The 21,792-nt window shown below is 37.8% G+C and overlaps 1 protein-coding gene across 1 annotated transcript in view; it reads left to right on the top strand.

Moving 5' to 3' along the window:
• The first annotated feature begins 1,288 nt into the window (after window positions 1-1,288).
• gfra4b (GDNF family receptor alpha 4b) overlaps window positions 1,289-21,792 on the top strand; it is a 51,579-nt gene continuing 31,075 nt past the window's right edge. The window contains exon 1 of the mRNA XM_058076646.1: window positions 1,289-1,668. Within this exon, the coding sequence (XP_057932629.1) occupies window positions 1,626-1,668 (43 nt within the window). The 5' untranslated portion in view covers window positions 1,289-1,625. The remainder of the gene's footprint in view (window positions 1,669-21,792) is intronic.

Below are 21,792 nucleotides of genomic sequence, written 5' to 3'. Positions count from 1 at the left end.
CAACATTTGGGTTTAACTTCGAATTGTATTATTTTTCGTACTATAAACTGTGTAGTTATTACAGTATATAGAAGTGCAGATCACTAAATTGGAATATTTTGTAAAAGTTACTTGATTTCAGGAGAGAGCAATTACAGCCTCAGGAAAGTTTGTGCTGTTCATTTTCTGACTGCTAACTTAAGCGCAAGCTAGTAAGTTACAACGCTGAATACATTTTTGACAATTAGATTGGGGGGTTTCATTAGCAGTACAATAAAAATGATTAAGAAATACATTTTTCAGATAGTTAACTGATGTGCAGTGAATCAATAGAATATCACTTTTTCACTTTTTATATATCCCGATTTATTGGGATGCACCTTGTTGCTTTAATTCCACACCATGACGCCAATAATGGTACCCATTATGTCATTGGATGCTCATATCACCTTGTACTTCGGTACGAGGTGCATTATAAAAAAAAAAGAAAACCCTAAACTGTATTATGGAAAGCAGGAAGTGAACAAATGTAACAGTTACTGATTGTAAAAGTACCAGATGGAGGGGTAGGATTTAATAAGCTTTGCTTCTTCCTACTCCTTTTGGACATGTGGAACTGGGAACTGATTATGGGATGCATTCAATTGTAATCTGATGCATGTTCAAATGAAATAAAACCATTACCATTATGGAAAATTACATTGTATGTTTTCATCAAGACACAACATTAGGTACACCTATCTGAACCTAAAAACATGGGAAATTCAGCATTTCATGTGCCCCGCCCCGCTTTTACTCATGTTTTAACTGTGTATTAACCAATGAATGTTGTATTTTGGTGTGTCTTTTATTCTGTTTACTTGCTCTATTCAACTTCATTCTTTTGTAAAGTGCCTTTGAGTATCTTGAAAAGCGCTATACAAATAAAATGTATTATTATTATTTATTATTATTATTATTATTTCTAAAGATGATGATACAGAGGTATCAATATGTTTATTATTGTGCATGCAACTTACAGTGCTGATTATGACGGCTGTTTGTAATATTTAGGCCAGCACAGCTCATAATGTTAAATATACATTAGGCAACATATTTTATACAGCTTGTGTATTGCAAATGAGTAGATTGTGTGGTGTATCTATGGAAATAATCAGTGTACTATTTGCAGAGATGCTGAAATTCAGGCAGCAATTCAGCCTCAGCAAAACTTATCCCGCCACCCTGAGGCTTCATCGTCCCCTACTCCCACTCCCACACTCTCTCCCCTCCCCTCTCTCTCTCTCTCTCTCTCTCTGTCTCTCACTGACACACAAACACAGACACACCGAATGGACAAGAAAGCGCACAGTGGAACTTTCACTCTAGCTCATTATTACGCACGGCTCCAATTGCGCAGCAAGCAAGTGAGCGAGCGCAGCTGGGATCACCTGATGGGATTCTATCAGCTATAAAAAGGCACCAAAAGACGACCTGACGGCTTTGGGGAGATTACACCTCGTCTCCCCTCATCAATATTAACAATAACAACAATAAGAAGAAGAATGCGTGTTTCAGGATACCAACGTCTTGCCGCCTAATTGAACAGCAGAGGTGCGCGTTTGTAGCAAAGAACAAAATAACAAATTGTCAGCTGGTGCAGAGACATGGACCTCTGGGGGGTTTATCTGTTCCACCTCACAACTTCAGGTAAGTGTTTATTTAATGCACCAAAATGACTGGCTGCAATGCATATATATATATATATAGTATATAGATAGTATACAGTGTATATACATGTATTTATTTTATATTTGCCTATTTGCCTGGGGCCCTTGGGATTGTCTAACAGTTCCCCTGACCGATACCAGAATGTAGAGTTAATGTAGATGTCACTCATGGCTGATTGGCAGCATAAAACCCTGATGGGAGCATCCCTAATATATAAATGTATATACGTAAAAAAGTGATTGCCCCATTCCTGATTTTTTAAAAATTTTCTTTTGCGTTTTGTCACACTTAAATGTCACAGATCATGAATCATCAAAGAAATTGAAATAATAGTCAATGACAACAAAGCATAACTTAAATTTACATAACATAACATAAATTCACATAACCTTTTGTTATTAATGGAGGAAAAAAAATCAAACCGACATGGCTATATGTGAAAAAGTGATTGCCCCCTAAATCTAATAACTTGCTGGGCCACCATTGGCAGCAACAACTGCAATCAAGTGTTTGTGATAACTTGCAGTGAAGCGCCGCGGAGGAATTTTGGTCCACTCATCTTTGCAGAATTGTTGTCATTCAGCCACATTGGATGGTTTTCCATCATGAAGCGCCTTTTTAAGGTCATACCACGGCATCTTAATAGGATTTAGGTCAGGATTCTGACTTTCTGCTGTGTTTTGGATCATTGTCCTGCTGCACAACTTGAGGTCACCAACAGATGGTCGGATATTCTCCTTTTAGACTTTTTGGTAGAGAGTAGATTCATCATTCTGTTTGTCACAGCAAGCTTTCCGGGTCCTGAAGCAGCGAAACAGGCCCAGACCATCACACTACCACCACCATATTTTACTGTTGGTGTGATATTATTTTTCACATTTAGGCCACATGTAATGTGACACACTCTTTCCAAAAAGTTCAGCTTTTGTCTTGCATTTTCCCAAAGGTCTTGTTGATCATCAGGCTGTGTTCTGCATAATTGAGATGGTTCCTCATGCTTTGTTTTTTTCTTTAGCAGTTTTATTAAGTTTGCTTTGAAGGCTGTTGTTGCCCAGTGTCTTTCTTATGGTGGAGTCATGAACTCTGACCTTAACCGAGGCAAGTGAGGCCTGCAGTTCTATGGATGTTGTTGTGGGGTCTTTTGTGACCCCTTGGATGAGTTGCCCAGCCACTCCTGGGATCGTGAGAGTCCTAATGCTTTAAAAATGGCTTTTTTAAAGCTTTAAAGCTAAAAAATAAAAAATAAAAAATAAAAAATAAAAAATAAAAAATAAAAAATAAAAAATAAAAAATAAAAAATAAAAAATAAAAAATAAAAAATAAAAAATTAAAAATAAAAAATTAAAAATAAATTGAAAAAATGTAAAAAAAATTGAAATGGCTTTATGACATTTTCCAGACTGATAGAGCTCAATTAATCTCAGTTATGTTTAAAGGGGGGGGGGGGGGGGGCAATCACTTTTTCACATGGGGCCCTGTAGGGTTGGAGGTTTTTTTTTTCTTCCTTAATCATAAAAAGTTTCAGCCGTGGTGTGATTGAGTAATATTCAAATGTGTTTTACTATTTTACTATTTGACAGCACATGCATGCATTACTGTACCTTCAATCTTTTAATTTTTGTAATCTTCTATTCAGTTATTATTTAACATATCAAACACACATGATGAAGGAGGGATAAATAAACTTGGCTTCTTAGTTCTTCTTAGTTTTGGACGGTGAAAATGTACTGACGCGCCATCATGCACATCAATGACCAAAACAAATAAGGCATTCCTTTTCTATTCATGTTCTGCTGAGCTGTTTATTCCAGTAAAACGTCCCAAAGTGGCAACATTAATGTGACACCTGCTCTCTGTGTAATTGAAAGAAGGTGCGCTATTGATTTTGGAGGGGGTGTTAAGAGACCTGCTGTCGGTGCATTGTCTCCCTGGTACTAGACAAGGGTGTCAACCTCATGCATGTTCAAATAATTCAAGTACACGTTAGACATGCTTCCAATTGGCTCGCTGAAAAGTTTTGGATTCATATGTTTGACACGATAACACGCACAGCAGCCAGATGCCTTCAAGGGGAGCCTGCTGATTCATGTCAGGAAAATATGTCTGTGCTCGAGAGAAATGAGTGACATGTTCCTTGATAGGGAACCTGTTAAGCAGTTTGAAGGAATCAAAAACAAAACCACAAAAAAGGTCATAAATTGTGTTGCGTGTTTGGTTGACTTGTTGGTGGTTTGCCTGGGCCTGCTGGAGGTGGGCCTGCTGGAGGTCCTCATGTGTGTATGGACTGGAGGGTCAGTAGAATGCTAGCGTGAGAGACAAGAGAGTTCAAACTGCATTATCGCTGCTGTTATGAAAAATGGAACGGATGCCCGGCAAGTAGTCCAGGCAATGCAGGCTTTGATGTTATCTGCATGATAAATGTGCACGGGCGCTCATGTTGACAAATCCACACAGAAGCTGTAAATTATACAGAGTTTTGTGCAATTTTGGGGACTTTGGGATTATTTTAGGAAGTAGATATTTCACAACCAGTTCCCATCAAGAAGCTGCAACTGTAACACAGGGTCAGTTCCAACAAACGACAAACGATCTAGGCAGACTACATCCTGGAATCTGTCACAGAAGTAGGAGTTCAAAACATTCAGTCTCCGATAGTCTCTCGACTAGGAAAAGTTAGTATATTTAGGTCACTCTCATCCGTAATCTGTACTTTACTAGTAATTCCTATAAAAAAATAATTATTAATTGATTGCTGGGGATCACAATAGATGAAAATATGAGCTGGAAACCTCATATTACAAATATACAACATAAGGTGGCCAGAAATATTTCAGTATTGAAGTAGAATTTGTTCTCAATCAGAAATCACTCCACACTCTTTATTGCTCTCTGGTTCTACCATATCTTACTTATTGTGTGGAAATATGGGCTAATAACTATAAAAGCAATCTTCACTGGCTAAATGTACTGCAAAAAAAGGTCAGTAAGGATAATTCATAATGCTGCCTACAGAGAACATACTAACTCCTTATTTCTAAAATCACAAATACTTCAACTTGCTGATATAGTTCATCTTCAAACAGCAAAAATAATGCATAAGGCTAAAAATAAGCAATTAGCTAAAAATGTCATCCAATACTTCTCTACAAGAGAGGAGAAATATGATCTCAGGGAAGAAGTACATTTGAAAAACTTCTATGCTAGGACTACGTTATGCTAGCCATAGCATTTCAGTATGTGGAATCAAACTATGGAATGGATTGAGTAAGGAAATCAAACAATGCACAACGATGAGCCAATTCAAGAAACAATACAAGCAGTTGATGTTTGCTAAATACAAGGATGAAGAGTCTTGAACCAGTCATGATGTGCTATATATATCACTATATTGACACGCACTATGGTACCCATTATGGCATTGGATGCTCATATCACCGAGTACTTCGGTACTGACAAAAAAAAACAAAAAAATAAAAACTTAAACTATATTACGAAAGCAGGAAGTGAACAAATGTAACAGTTACTGATTGTAAAAGTACCAGATACTCCTTTTGGACATGTGGAACTGGGAACTGATTATGTGATGCATTCAATTGTAATCTGATGCATGTTCAAATGCCTCACAGCTAGGAGACCAGGGTTCGATTCCACCCTCCCTGTGTGGAGTTTGCATGTTCTCCCTGTGCATGCGTGGGTTTTCTCCGGGTACTCCGGTTTCCTCCCACATTCCAAAAACATGCTAGGTTAATTGGCCACTCCAAATTGTCCATAGGTATGAATGTGAGTGTGAATGGTTGTTTGTCTATATGTGCCCTGTGATTGGCTGGCCACCAGTCCAGGGTGTACCCCGCCTCTCGCCCAAAGACAGCTGGGACCCTCCAGCGACCCTCGTGAGGATAAGCGATAGAAAATAAATGAATGAATGAATCTCCGCTTGACCAATGTGCTTATTATCTTGGTGCTATTTTATGATTATCTGTCATTAAATACAAGCATAATGTCTGAATTGAAGATTTAATTAACATACTAAGAGTTGAAGCAAACATTCTTCGGCTATTATGCTTTATCCACTTTTCAGACCTATGAATGTAGTTAGAATACTCAGTTTCAGAATTTTTTTTTTCAAACACTGGCACCCTGTGACATCACAGTGAGCCAGGCTTCCTCATATGGGCCTTGTGTTAACTGTACAGGCGAAGTGGGACCAATCACAGCAGAGTAAGCGTGACCAGAGGCAGGCCATGGGTGGAATAAATTAAACCAGACCATTTTGGAAATCGAAGGAAATACAGCTAGAATAGGTGCAGATTCTGGAAGATCTAGAAAGCTTTCTGGGTGGGTTATCGTGTGTTGCGGCTCGATAGGAGTCCACAACTCAATACAAAGCACAGGAACTTCGCATAATAGGTCCCCTTTAACTAATTTTCTACCAAAGATGGATTCATACATTATTTTCCAACCCAAACGCCTGATCCCAAAATCCCCAACCCCCCCCCCATTTAACGTATTTTACGTTATTTTTGTGCGAGAGGCAAATAAGTTGATGACTCAACTTCACACTAAAAGAGATCATGTTTAGTGTAGTTTATGCAGCACAAATGGCATTTTATAAGAGCTCGGCATGGAACTGTCTCATGTAATAAACACTCCACAGCAAGCAGGAAGGGAAAGAGAACGGGAGTGTAGCGTGCAGGAGGATACACATCCAAGGGAAAATTTAACGCATGTACACACGTCCGCACGTGCGCGCACGAATGCATGACCATGAACCTTCATTATCTATTATCTACATTCATTTTTTTTGTGAACACACCTGAACACATCAACAGCAGTATATCAACACTATATGTATTGTATATTATATATATATCTATCTATACACACATATATATATATATATATATATATATATATATATATATATATATATATATATATATATATATATATATATATATATATATATATATATATATATATATATACACACACCTTAACCGAGGCATATATACACACATATATACACACGCGCACACACACACACGGCCAGGCACTTACTCAATCTCATTACAAGAACGCATAGATGCATTCAGGGACACTCTGGACATCACAAAAACAGCTTTATAACCTCCCTGTGTGTCAATAAAGAGGACGATAAAGAAAAACATGAAGTGGATATTCTTATCACTCACTTGGTAACTGGAAAATACATGGTGGAAAATACACTGACAACAAGTACATGGACCCTAAATTCCGTGATATCTTTGAACATAGCTCCTCATTGTTCAAAAAAGCAGAGTTTAAAGTGTGGTTAAATCTTCTGCTACTATTAAAGAGACTAGTGATGGAGGAATAGATTTTTTATTGTGCGTGTGTGTGGTATCGCTTAGCTTGATTGGAATTTGGAATTTGCAATCAAAAATATGAACAAATAACATTTGTTATTAATATGACTGGAATGGCTGATGCACTTTGCAATACAGGCAAAATATGGTGTTTTTTAACATAGCCTGTCCACCATGTTTGTTGACGGTTACATCAATAGCTTTTAACTGGGAAATGATGTCCTACTAAATTCTTACACTTTGCCACATTTCCCTGGTTTAGATTTCCACTGTATCAGCACCCGGCTCGAGTCCAACGGTATTTTTGGACTTTATGGCTTCGACATTGTGGGATGTGACCCGAGTCTTTAATGGTGATAGATAAGTAGCGCAAAGCATGCCATTACCGAGCATATTGGCTTGACCTCCTGGAAGGCATTTGCTATGAATTTTGTCGTTGGAAGGTGACAAAACATCTTCGCCACGTGGAACACGGCCATTAATAACACATCCATGTCTGATAATAAATATTAGATAATAAATGTACATTTGATGTGCTCTTTCAACCTGTTTTATGCTTAGTCATCATTATTTAGCAGCATAAATTTAGATTATGTCGTACCTTTATGTACTTACAATAGAAAATGTGTGGGTAGGGTACTCCAGTTAAGAGTCCTAATATAACCATTTGCATACATGTATCTGTTGTCATGGTTACAATGGAAACTTGAAACTAAAACATCAAGGTTGGTCTTACTTTCTAAAAGTGTCTGTCATTTGGAACTATGTTCATTGGGTGCCACTTGTCCTCACTAAGGTCGAGGGCATACATATAATGGCGTCCATCCCAGCTGGCTTTGGGCGAGAGGTCGGGTACGCCAGTCAATCGTAGGCCACATACTATAGACCATATAGACATTCATAGTCACAGTTAACAGTGTAAAGAGTGGCTGTGTGGATTTTCACTGCTTGTTCATAAAGCAACTTAAGTGCATTGTGAGTCTCTCCACAGCGGCAGTACAGTATTCTATTCTAGTATTCTGGTCTCTAGGTGTCAGTAACGTTACATTGATGACACAACAGCCACGACTGGGGATGTCGGGGTTAACTGTGAATCTAGCTTATATTATTTATGTATGATTAAGATGGCTTATTTTCTATTACTATGCCTACTATAATGTATAATAAAAAGTGTGAAGGTGACTGTAGGGTTGTTATTTAATGTCTACAAGGCTCTATAATGGTAGAAACCAAATTTTTATATATGAGTTTTAAAAATGTATATATATTTACACATATATATATATATATATATATATATATATATATATATATATATATATATATATATATTTATTTTATTTGGGGAAATATATGAAATATTACAGTGCATTTCTTACATCAATCAAAATATAACTTTCCATTATTTACATTTATATTCAACTATCTGATCACAAGCCCAAAAGGAGTAGGCTGAAGCAAAAGCTTCTAAATGCCTACCCCTTTTTGCAAGATATAATCATGTTCATGCCACAGTCTTGTTTTCCCCTGTTATTATTATCATTGTAATATTATTATTGTTATCATTATCATCATTATTGTTATCATCTTTATCATTATTACCATTATTATTGTTATTATTGTCACCATTATTATAATCATCATTAATATTACCATTTTCATCATTATAGTTGTAGCAATTTTTTTATTTTTTAAAATTATTTAATTTTACAGACTATTATATAACATAACATAACATACCCCGCCTCTCGCCTGAAGACAGCTGGGATAGGCTCCAGCACCCCGCAACCCGCGTGAGGATAAGCGGTAGAAAATGGATGAATGAATGAATGAATTCTCCAATACATGTACTCCCCAAAGTACTCAGTCATGTTACATTAAACATATTGTATGATTTATGAAGCCACACCATCATATAATTATGTCCACTTTGTACTCTAGAGTTGAGTATTATCTGCAATACATCAAAACATCGTAGAAAAGGAAGTAACGGCCAGACGTAGCTTGCATCTGTCCTCATACTCAACTTTTAACATAGCTGATTATTATTATCATATATGGCTGTGCGTTGAGCGAGCAGGAAGTAAAAGTCCATCAAGGATGTGCGTATTCTACCTATCAATAAAGTGCAGCAACATTTACTTCCCTGTTGTCTGAGCTTGGAGTTAAAAGCTTTAGAGACAGTGAGGCCGTTATGCGTTTCCCGCGAATCGGCTCACTTCTCCAGCCTTTGTCAGAGCTTTGAAAATGCCTTAAGTATTTAATTATTAAGGCTGTGAAGTCTGCAGAGGAGATAGCCTGGCCGACGCGTTGCCATTCGAGCAAAGTCCGTCTCGCTCTGATGACCTTTTACAGTGTCATTACTGAATGACTGCCATCATCATCTGCCTACAATATTACAATATAATATGTAATGACTTCAATCCCTACACAAAGTTGAGAGGAGGAGAGAATCACTTCCAAATGAAAGCTGAGCTTTAAGGTCTCCTATTATGTAAAAGTGACTTTTTAATGTTGTTCTACCAGCAATACTGTATGTGTACATAGAGCTTGTTTAAAAGCACCAAAAATTAAAAAATTAAAAAATTAAAAAATTAAAAAATTAAAAATAAAAAAATAAAAAAATTAAAAAATTAAAAAAATAAAAAATTAAAAAATTAAAAAATTAAAAAATTAAAAAATTAAAAAATTAAAAAATTAAAAAATTAAAAAATTATGGAAAGCAGGAAGTGGACAAATGTAACAGTTACTGATTGTAAGTACCAGACGGAGGGGTAGGATTTAATAAGCTTTGCTTCTTCCTACTCCTTTTGGACATGTGGAACTGGGAACTGATTATGTGATGCATTCAATTGTAATCTGATGCATGTTCAAATGAAATAAAACCATTGCCATTACCAAATGTGAGAATAATCGATCATCTCCCGAACTTGTTGGACGTGTTGAAATGCCCACTTTTTGAAGTTGCGGTTTTCCATGACTCAGGGTAAAAACCTCCTTCTTTATGGACATGATACTGATCTGATTCTCTTCAAGCTTGATGAAACATTCATTCATTCATTCATTCATTCATTTATTACCGCTTTTTTCTTCACAAGGGTCGTGGGGGTGCTGGAGCCTATCCCAGCTGTCTTGGGGCGAGAGGCGGGGTACACCCTGGACTGGTGGCCAGCCAATCACAGGGCACATATAGACAAACAACCATTCACACTCACATTCATACCTATGGACAATTTGGAGTGGCCAATTAACCTAGCATGTTTTTGGAATGTGGGAGGAAACCGGAGTACCCGGAGAAAACCCACGCATGCACGGGGAGAACATGCAAACTCCACACAGAGATGGCCGAGGGTGGAATTGAACCCTGGTCTACTAGCTGTGAGTTCTGCACGCTAACCACTTGACCGCCGTGCCGCCCCTTGATGAACCAAGCTTTGCTATACATCCAAAAATAAAACTCTGCTACGTACATGGACATACGTATGTAAACAGTGATAAAGTACACAATAACTCTTCTTGGAAGAGAAACACACTCTGTTGAAGATGGGCGTGGACGAACACAGCTCATTAGCATTTAAGCTACAGACACACAAAATGGCGTGTTCCCAGCAGAGCTTTTTAAAGCACTTTAAATTTGAATTCAAGGTTAGATTTTGGCCATGGGAGTTTCTGCGGGTCATTATCATCCATTCTCTCTTCAAATTGCACAATTTTTGCTTATTCTGAGAGAACGTCATATTTGCAGCAGTGAAAGTTTCTTGGGATGCCCCAATCGATTTCTGTGGAAAAGCATGTGATCGGGTCACACCGTGAGCCTCAAACTCACCATATTCAGTCAAGTGTTTGTTCTTCATGTTCCGTATAAAAGTAAAGCTTTACAATGTGCTAGAACACCATAAGATGGTTTTCACGGCATGTCTTGGAAGTTCATTCCACACGGCCAAACGTTGGATCGTTCACCCACAAATAGTGAATTTAGACCGTTTAGTTTTACCCTAGTGATGATGTGTTGTTGTTGCAAAGTGGGAGAAGACACGACACTACACCGCACGCTTTATCGTGGCTTTTATCGTGGCTTTTATCGTGATATGTCAATCACAAAATCAGTCGTTACCGATTGGTGGCCGATCCATTGAAGCATCCCCAACTCTTTGAGGAAATTGTCTCATCCTCTGTAAGTTTCACAAGTGAAAAAATAAGTAAAATATGTTTTTGTCAAGGCTGCACGGCGGTCGAGTGGTTAGCGTGCAGACCTCACAGCTAGGAGACCAGGGTTCAATTCCACCCTCGGCCATCTCTGTGTGGAGTTTGCATGTTCTCCCCGGCAGATTTTATTGCGCTCAATGAAAACAAAATGCAAATATATCTTTAGTTGTGTAGGCGACATTCAACTTTAGAGTTTCATTGTTTTAAAAACAAACTGATGAGGAATGAGAAAAACACAGTAGTTGGTACTTCCCATTTTTCAAAAATGTTAAAACAAAACACACTTTTATAGTTTTTCAAATATATTTTTAAGTGTATAAAATAACCCTAAAGGCATATAAAAGAAATATAAATATAAACAAAATGGATAAATTAACATTTATGGTTACTTTTTTTTTTTTTAATTAGCGACTCCAAATTGTCCATAGGTATGAATGTGAGTGTGAATGGTTGTTTGTCTATATGTGCCCTGTGATTGGCTGGCGAGGAAAAGCGGTAGAAAATGAATGAATGAATTAATTAATGTTTTTGTCTAAATCAGGGGTCTCAAACTCAATTTACCTGGGGGCCACTGGAGCTAGAGTCTGGCCAAGGCTGGGCCGCATCAGGTTTTCCAAAAAAAAACAAAAAAAAACGCATTTATTAAAAACAGAAAAATATACAAACTTTTTCAGTGCTTTGGTTCCGATTTTCTACAATAAAAGCTCTGATAAAACATTCCACTGTTCTCAAATAACTTACTTTTTATTTTTCTGCACAAAATAAGATGAAAAATAAATAAACAAATCAAGAATAAAGAAAATCAATCAATCAGTAATAAATAAATATATATAATAATAATAATAATAAAATGGCAAATAATAAAAACTTAAGAAAGCACATATAGTTGGTGGGTAGACAAATGATTTTTTTCAGATTAAAATGAACAAAGCATTATTAGAGCCCTGTAGACATGACAAAACACGACTATAGTCACATTTATACTCTTTTTATTTACAACATATTGCGCAACTGCAGGGTCTTGAGACACATGCTAACTCGCAAACTAGAGAGCTAGCGACCTAAACGGTAGCCTTCAAGTTATTTCCTTTAAACTTAAATAGCCAAAAACTTACCACTTCCACACGGATATGGAGGATAACTATTAACAGTTATTTAACCTTTAACATGAACATGAATCAAAGGTAATAATTTTTTCTGGGTACATGATACCATACAGCATCCATATCAAACTTGCGCGGGCCGCACTAACATTAAACTTTCATATCAAGACGGGGGCCTCAAACTAGTGTCCTGCGGGCCACATTTGGCCCGCGGGCCGCGTGTTTGAGACCCCTGGTCTAAATCATGGTGAGTTCATGGTTCCTTTTTTCAGAGTATCTAGCCAATATGTGTTTGCTACATCTGTGAGGATGAGCGAGGGAGTACAACGATACAAGACAATTTCATAAAGCTGAGAAAACCGATATCTTAAAAACATTTATCCACATTTCATAGTAGGTTCAAAGAAGAGCGAAACACAAGCTCATTAGCTCAGATTTGCAGGTGGTTGCCCAGCAAGAAAAACTGTTTTCAGACAAGCTAACCTACCCTAACCCCCACTGGAGCCTTTTTTTTTTTTTTTTTAAAGAGGAAGCCTGAGCTCCACATCTTTCCTGGACTCTGTTAGGGGTGAGTGGATTTTCATGATGATAGATGGAAAGAAGTTCTTGAGGTGGGGGTTCTGCCAAAAGGTCCAAGGACATACAGTACATATACCTTCCCAGGTTAGCTGAGTGTGAAATGAAAATTTTCATTGCACACCAAGACCTACGTATATATCGCCACTCGTTTTCAGAAGGACATACTGAAACACAGTAATGTTGATTTTCAATGAAAATGCAATTTCTTTGTTTCCTTACTACATTCTTGCTCTCTCTGACGTGTGTTGACTTTCCCGTGAGAAAAATAGGATTTTACATAGTTCCAGCTATGGTTATGGTTTAATTTGTTTTGAATATGTAAGTTAAACTGAGTACATCACAAAGAACAATTCAGTTCCACATGTCCAAAAACGACTAGGAAGAAGCAAAGCTTATTTAATCCTACCACCATCCATACCACATCAGTTGCAATTCACTTGCTCACCTCCTGCTTTCCAAATCTAGTCTTCACTAATTGTGAATACATAAGAAAGTAATAAGACATAACAATGTGGTGGCGTAATGTTTATACTTATTGCAAATACATTAGAATAATAACTGATTAAAGGGTTAACAGTTGACAGAAACAGGATGATAATGAGTGAGTTCAGACAATATACTCATCACAATGAAGAGTTACTGGTCAGTGCTAACGAGGGCTGTCTTCGACTAAAGATAGATAGAAGTTCATAGTCAGTACCAATTTGTTTGACTTTCTCCATAGTCGCCAAAGAGCTTAGCTAATGGCGATCCCAACAAATAAACAGATCTCATTCATCAAATGAAAAGGCTAAAAACATTCCGAAGCACGGTCGCTGGTGGCAAGTGGGCATATCCGATATCAGAAAAGTGCATATTGAATAGGACAGTGCTTCTTAAATAGTAGGGAACCGGGAACTGTCAAGGGGAACGCAACAGTACCCCCTCTTGAATATGCTTGAATTACTCTTCTATACGCGTCTCTGCTCTCCTTTTTCTTGCATTTTTCTGGTTTCAGTCTCAAGTTCATTGAGAAGCACTGGAATAGGACAACATGGCTTACCAAAGTGGTTGGCAGTCCAATTTCTTCCATTAAAATCCACATTCGGGAAATGAGTTGGCATAACAGCCTAAATTTAATGAAATGATATGCCATGTTGGTTGTTGCGGTATGACATGGAAGAAGCTGCTACACATGTTGCATGTTTCTGGAATCATCTTTAACCTTTTCAAAATACTTCCTTATTTTTACTGGCCATTTTGAACCAATAAGTCGATGCTGACGGTCTTCCTCGCGTTAAAAGCTCACGCTCAGCTCCTGTGGACCGTGCCACTGAAGCGGGGGATTTTATTTATGTGTAGTAAGAATAGTCTTCTGTTAAACACACACATCATTTTCAATTATTTATTAACACAAAATGTACTGTTTTTGTATCCAAAATAGGCTATTTATATATACGTATATATTTAGAACAAAAACAAGACACTTGTTTTGCTCAGGTAGGGGCTATAACACTAAAAAACACTAAAACGTGACTAAAAAAAACACGCAGAGTGGGCTGTGATCGAGGCTTAAGACACTCCTACTTATAACACGCAAGATACAGTCATGTGAGAAAATTAGGACACCTTATGGTGTAAATCTTCTACCACTGAATGAACATTACTACACTACGACTACTACGACTACACTGTAAAAAAAATCCAAGTTGACTCAACTTCAAAAAATTTGTAACCTCGCTGCCTTGAAATTGTGATTAAATCTAGCAAATTATTTCAGGTCATTTCAACTCACAACTAAGTTTCTCCAACTTAAAAGGTTAAGTTCACGTGATTTATTGCTTTGTTTTGGGAACTTTCTTTAATAGGTCAAATATTTGTGTTGTATCAACAATAGAACTCAAGTCATTTCAACTGAATTTTGATTTAGTCCAACTAATTAGCTCAAGTAAATTCAACTCAATATTAAATTGAAATTAATTGAAATTATTTGTTGATGAGTTGAGATGACTTGATTTACATTGTTGATACAACCAAAATATTTGGTTATTTGACCTAAAAAATGAAGTTCCCACAACAAATCAATAAGTCACGTCAACTTGGAGAAACTTAGTTGTGTGTTGAAATTACGTGAAATAATTTGCTAGATTTTGCGAGGTTACAAATTTTTTTAAGTGGAGTCAACTTGGAATTTTTTAGCTTCTTGAATGCAGTAGTTGGGGTGGAAATCTGACACAAATCATAACAAGGAGAAATGCCATGTTAAATCAACTATTTTGTTACAAAACAAAAGGCTACCAAACAGAAATTTGGATTAAAGTAAAAAAAAAATGTCTGGAACAATTTATTTTGAAAACATTAAAAATGTAATGTTTTGTCTTTAAAACATATTTTAAAAACATTAGCATAAGAACGGGCGGTATGGTGGTCTAGGGGTTAGCGCGCAGACCTCACAGCTAGGAGACCAGGGTTCAATCCCACCCTCGGGCATCTCTGAGTGGAGTTTGCATGTTCTCCCCGTGCATGCGTGGGTTTTCTCCGGGTACTCCGGTTTCCTCCCACATTCCAAAAACATGCTAGGTTAATTGGCCACTCCAAATTGTCCATAGGTATGAATGTGAGTGTGAATGGTTGTTTGTCTATATGTGCCCTGTGATTGGCTGGCGACCAGTCCAGGGTGTACCCCGCCTTATGCCCGAAGACAGCTGGGATAGGCTCCAGCACCCCCCGCGACCCTCGTGAGGAAAAGCGGTAGAAAATGAATGAATGAATTAGCATAAGAACAATATTATAGACTGTTTATTACCATCTGTCAATGTGTGGGGTGATATTGTGATGTGTGTGTGTGTGCGTGCATGTACGAGTGGCACCATCACAAGCGTCTGAGCATGCTACACCCCAAAACCATGACTTGAAATTTCTCACACAGCACTATCCAAAACACCCATTGTAACTTTAGGCTGTTTAGCCAAATCACCACAAAATTTGGAACACACATTTAGAGGACTGACAAGTACATGCGTGTAAACCGCAGGACTGCTTAAACAACATGGCCGCCGTATAATTCCAAATCAGTAGTCAGGCAAACTCCTGCCGAGTCCAAGATGAATTCCTTTGGAATTCCGATGCCCTGTTGCAGCTACTGATATTCATCTCCTTCAGCCATTCCCTTGGTGAAAGTATATCGGGGCTTTTATAGCCTTAGCCTCCCCCGTCTCTCAAATATCAATCTTCCATAAACATTAGCCTATTACGCTGCCTACCCCATAAGGTATCTGCTACGTCAAAAGTCTTTTGCAACGCAAGCCAAAAACAATTTTGAAACATTTATGAGCTAAACCCAATGCACGAGAAAGCATCATGCAGCCACCTTCATCTTCATCTTCATCTTCACGTTTCACTGTTTCATTGCACAGATTTCCTGACAGTCGCGATGAACGACGCCAGTAAGCAGGACTATTTGATATCTGCAGTCGCGCTTTGTGTTGAATTATTGATGCTATTTCATTAAAGAATAATTGTTGTATAGAATTGAATCAGTATTGCATTGTTAGTTTACAGCGTGCACAGCCAAGTAAACACCACCGGCTAATTCAATAGTTTCTTATCTGCGTTCCCAGGGCAGAACATACAGCAGCTGAGTTTTTCACTGAAATTAATTTGCCATCTCTTATGCCCAGGAGGAGCTCTCTTGTTAATCAAATCAGCCAAAGCCGTGTGTGGCCCAAACTTAGCCACAATAAAAAGGAATGTCTGGAAACGTCTGTTTGCATGAATAAATGTAATTATCAATGCGGCGTAGAAATGGGAAATACAGGAAATGGCCACGTGACTATAAGCATCACAATCATGCCACAATCCCTTAATTGAATTCAATATCATAGATTGACATGCAGGAAAGAAGAACACCGGATTCCAATGATGCAAAGGATAGGGAATACAAAATATATAAAATATAATATAAAATAATTACCAATGACACCATTAAAGCAATCGCTGACAGTGTGGACATGACATGGTCATTGGGCAGGAGCTGGCTGAAAGGATGAGTAGATGGTCCCTAAGGAATAGCAATTGCTTAATTGATTAGTCGCATTTAATGAGGGTATGGATTGATGTAAATAAGAACAGCATGGATAGACAATGCATACATTTCAGTAGGATTTGTGGTTAAAATGCAAATAATGCACTGGAATGGAACACAGCACCACTGCTATATGGGTTTTTCAATCAAAAACTATTTTTTTAAATTTTCATTTTTTTTTGGCAAACAAATAGCTACACAGAGTGTCCACACTTGTAATGGTTTCATTTGATTTGAAAATCCATGTTACAGTGGAATACATCCCATAATACAATTCACAGTTCTACATGGCTCATTTCCGTTTCACTTCAATTGCAATACATTTGTTCACTTCTTGTATTCTAAATGTCTTTGCCAGTTTTAAATACATAGGAAAATAATAAGTTAGTATAACAATGTGGTAAAAGTAGGAGTCAAGGTCACCATAAATAGATTATCATAATAATACTGTCATAATAAATACATAATAATAATTCATTCATTCATTTTCTACCGCTTTTCCTCACAAGGGTCGCGGGGGGTGCTGGAGCCTATCCCAGCTGTCTTGGGCCGAGAGGCGGGGTACACCCTGGACTGGTGGCCAGCCAATCACAGGGCACATATAGACAAACAACCATTCACACTCACATTCATACCTATGGACAATTTGGAGTGGCCAATTAACCTAGCATGTTTTTGGAATGTGGGAGGAAACCGGAGTACCCGGAGAAAACCCACGCATGCACGGGGAGAACATGGAAACTCCACACAGAGATGGCCGAGGGTGGAATCGAACCCTGGTCTCCTGGCTGTGAGGTCTGCGCGCTAACCACTCGCCCGCCACATAATAATAATAATAACAACTTATAATAATAATAAAAATAACTTATGAAAGGGCTAATAGCTGACAGAAAACAAAAACAATGAAGAGTAAGTAGAAAGTGGTTAGACAGGATTGCATGTACACAGTACACAGTACTTCCTTGTACTTTGTAAATGTCATAAACCTCATTTTAGTCCATTATTTGAGTTCCTTACTCATTCCATTCCATAATTTGTGGTGCTATACCAGCAGTAGAATATAGTTAAAGTTTTGGTAAAATATCAGTTCCTGGTTAATACAAGTTTAAAAAAATAATATGCAACCTTTTGCACGCTACACCCCTCCACGCTCTCTTCTTGTCATGTGTGATTATTCCTTTAAAATGACCCAGCCAAGCTTTTATCCAAATGCACTTCTGCCATCACCTTTTTTTTTGCCTCTCGCGCAAAAAACATAAAATACGTATAAGTTGGAAGAATCAGGCGTTCTGGATTATAAAAAGTAGAAATATGTCTTGAAAGAGTTAAAGGGGACTTATTATTCTAATTTTTCGACCCTTTGTAATGAGTTGTGGACTCCAATAGAGCAGCTATACACAATAACCCACACTGAATTTTTTTTAGATTTGCAGAATCTGCACCTATTTCCTTTGATTTGCGCTTCCTGCCAAAACGGCCCGTTTTGATGTATTCCACCCATGCCCACTCCGATGTGATTAGTCACACGCCCAAAGTGCTTCCTAACTCTGAAATCTATAAGGAAGTCCACCCCTCTGTGATGTCACAAAGGATTGGTTCTACCACACCTTTTCTAAACGAACGTTTTGAGCCATCCCAAACTTCTTTCAGGGCTCACTTCCAAATACACAAACCTCATTATCTGAAACTTTGGCATTGATTAACACCAGAATATAACATTGCAACTACATTCATAGGTCAGAAAAGTGGAAAAAGCACAATAGAATTTTTTTTTGCAATTTCTAGAGTACTAACAAGAAACAAGTACCGACCACTGTCACTTTCGATTCCAGCAACCATGACCATCTTGTGTTATATGTGATATGCAACGTTCCCCTCCAAGCTGTGCGTGTGTGCAATCACGCACTGATCTTGTTTTCTCAAAACACCGCAAATCCTTGCAGTGCAACAAAATAAAATCCAACCTGTGCTGTAAAATACATTAATACATAATTTATTAGAGGCTGACGTCATCGCATCGTTGGCAGAAACCAATGATTGTGTTGCTCAGACGTAATTCATTATGGCAAAACTTTAAAAGATTTTTTTTCCATTTTTAACTTTTCATCATTTTAACTTGTGTTTATATATTTCTCATATATAGTTTTCAGTGTTAAGTTGCTGTGTGATGACTTTTGTGTTCTTGATAAGATGACAGTGAATCAGACTGTTATATTGTTATTTTTATTTTATTTTTATATCCAGTACAATGACCTTGTGCGATTTCCAATGGGTTGACAAGCTCGTTGTGAGTGCACTGACAGCTCTTGATTGACTGATTGACTTCCAAAAAAGCGCAACACAGTATTTAAACAATTAGTAGTAGTCCTAAAGTAAAGGAGATGTCACAACATTAGAGCCTAGCCCTAAATGAGCCACATCACTGTAAAAGCTGCAAGGTTTAAAGTTTAACAAAAAGTTGTAGTTTATACACCGGAAATTACAGAAAAGTACGGAAATTAAATTCAAATGGAATGTTTCAAAGTTGTTTTGTGCTTCTCCTCTCAAAACATCAGAAGTGAACAATGTTTTAAATGTATATATTATAAATACCGTATTTTTCCGGACTATAAGTTGCATTAAAAAAAAAAAAAAAAGCACAATAGGTCCCCTCTAACTTGACTTTGAGATGTTTAGCTGAATCTCCCCCAAATGTAGTATTCAGCTTTAGTGGACTGACAAGCAGATATGTGTAAAGTTTGAGCAAGACTGGTTGAACAACATGGCCGCCATCCAGAGCGGTGCAGAAGTGGCTCTTTGTTTAGACTGTAATGTCTTCTAAAGTGTTTGCACCACAACTCGTGGTTCTAAATTGACACTCAACTTTAATTCCTTTCATTGCAACAATCTTATTCAATCACCATCTACAAAGAGCTTACATCTGAAAATACTTAACCGTGTTCTCCAACCCCCCCTCTGAGGTGACTGGTCAACTATCCTCTACCGTATAATCTTATAATGAGGAGATGATCGAGGTTGGATGGTGTCCTGCCTCATTCCCTCCGTGTTCCAGGAAAAGGAAAGGAAATGCGCCATTACCGAGGCACCAGACGCAAAAAAAAAAAAAAAAAAAAAAGTGGCTGGAGGGCACCTGTCTGCGTGAGCTGCAGTGGATTTACAACATCTGCTTCATGCAGGAGGGGGGAGGATGCCACCTCCGTTCGCCATGGCAAGATTAATCATTCCGGAGCAGGCAATGATGCGGCCAAAAAATTGCGTGGCAGATCCCCAACTCACAAGTTCAGCGATACTTTTGTAACTCTGGGAAACTGGGGTTATTAAAAGTTTTCTTGTAGGATTGTGAGGTTTCCTGGAGTACGGGCTCAGCTGGAATATGCTGAGACTTGAATCTGTTGAGGGACATCAATGCGACTTAGGTACAAGATAAAATAAAAACTTCAAATTACACATTACGCATTACTGAATAATCATTCGGTTCCACTTTTAAAGGGGAACTGCACTTTTTGGGAATTTTGCCCGTCATTCAGTATCCTTATGTGAAACATGGACACATATTTATTTAGCTTTTCTGTGCATTATAACACCAGAAAACAGGTTAATATGAGCTAACTCACAATGCACGTCATTGGGACACACCTAAGTTGAGGGCTTGTACCCACTGCTTCGGCATGTCCCGTTGTTTTGTTGGTAGCTTGTGGAATCTCAAACTTGACCAACTTTTCGACTTATTGCCACAACCTTCAACAATATATAATACATAACCTAGCGTACCTTTTCAAAACTAACAACACATTTAGCAGCACCAGTAGGTAGCGTTACTAGGGAGTACCTTGAAGTAACACCTATAGCGACGCGTTGTGGTGCTATACCAGAAATATAGTACTTCATGTTAGCTGCTAAAATAACAATATCACTGTAGCTTGGTTGGTATACAGGTCAGTTATGTAAATGGTACACTGTCGTTTTTGTTTTTATCCCAATGACGTACATTGTTAGCTAGCTCATATTAACTTGTTCTCTGGGGTGAGACTGCAAAGAAAATGGAACAAAAGTGCATAAAGATAAGGATTTTTGTGTTCCAAAAATACTACAGTTGCAATTTAATCCTTGTATTTCATATTTGGGGGATGGAAACAACTTCAAAACATTTAAAAACACCAGCATCCCATACTAATGGAAGATGTTTTGTTTTTGTGTTGCATTGGGAACGGCTACACGATTCTTCCACATAACGAGAAGCACTTCAGCTAAAAGCTCAACAAAACCGCTTTTCAGAAAACAGAACACAATGTCAATCACAAGCACTTAAACGACCAAATGTCTCAATTAAGTCAACAGTCCAAGACCAGCATACTGTATGTTATCAATAATTTATAATAAACAAAAGAGAAATGCAACAAATGTTTGACAGCTAACACTTAGCCGTTCCATTCCGTCGAGTATTGTTCGTAAAAGCTCACAGGGCAGGCAGCTTCATTTACACTTTTTAAATAGGCCCATGACTATGTTACGTGATTAGTCCGATAATCTGTTTTAAGTAAACAAACCAAAACAACAATGTCGGGCCTCAGGACTTGGTTTGGCCAATTACTCATTTGACATGCATTATACTGCGCTGGCATGTTTAAACAATGCTACAAAGGGAAAAACTTGACTGGACTATTGTTGGATACCGCATGAGGACATTTAAAAAATGCAAACAGAAAGTTAAACAGAAGTATTCTCTGACACTGCTATACATTCTTGTGCCTCATTAAGGCCGCGGCAACAAGAGTTTGGCATTGGAAGCCTTTGACTCTGTCACCAG

This window comes from Doryrhamphus excisus, chromosome 6 (genome assembly GCF_030265055.1).
Source record: "Doryrhamphus excisus isolate RoL2022-K1 chromosome 6, RoL_Dexc_1.0, whole genome shotgun sequence".
In the NCBI taxonomy this organism is placed as follows: domain Eukaryota; kingdom Metazoa; phylum Chordata; class Actinopteri; order Syngnathiformes; family Syngnathidae; genus Doryrhamphus; species Doryrhamphus excisus.
Note: the sequence above shows the minus strand (reverse complement) of the source record. Positions and strands in the feature narration are given on the sequence as shown.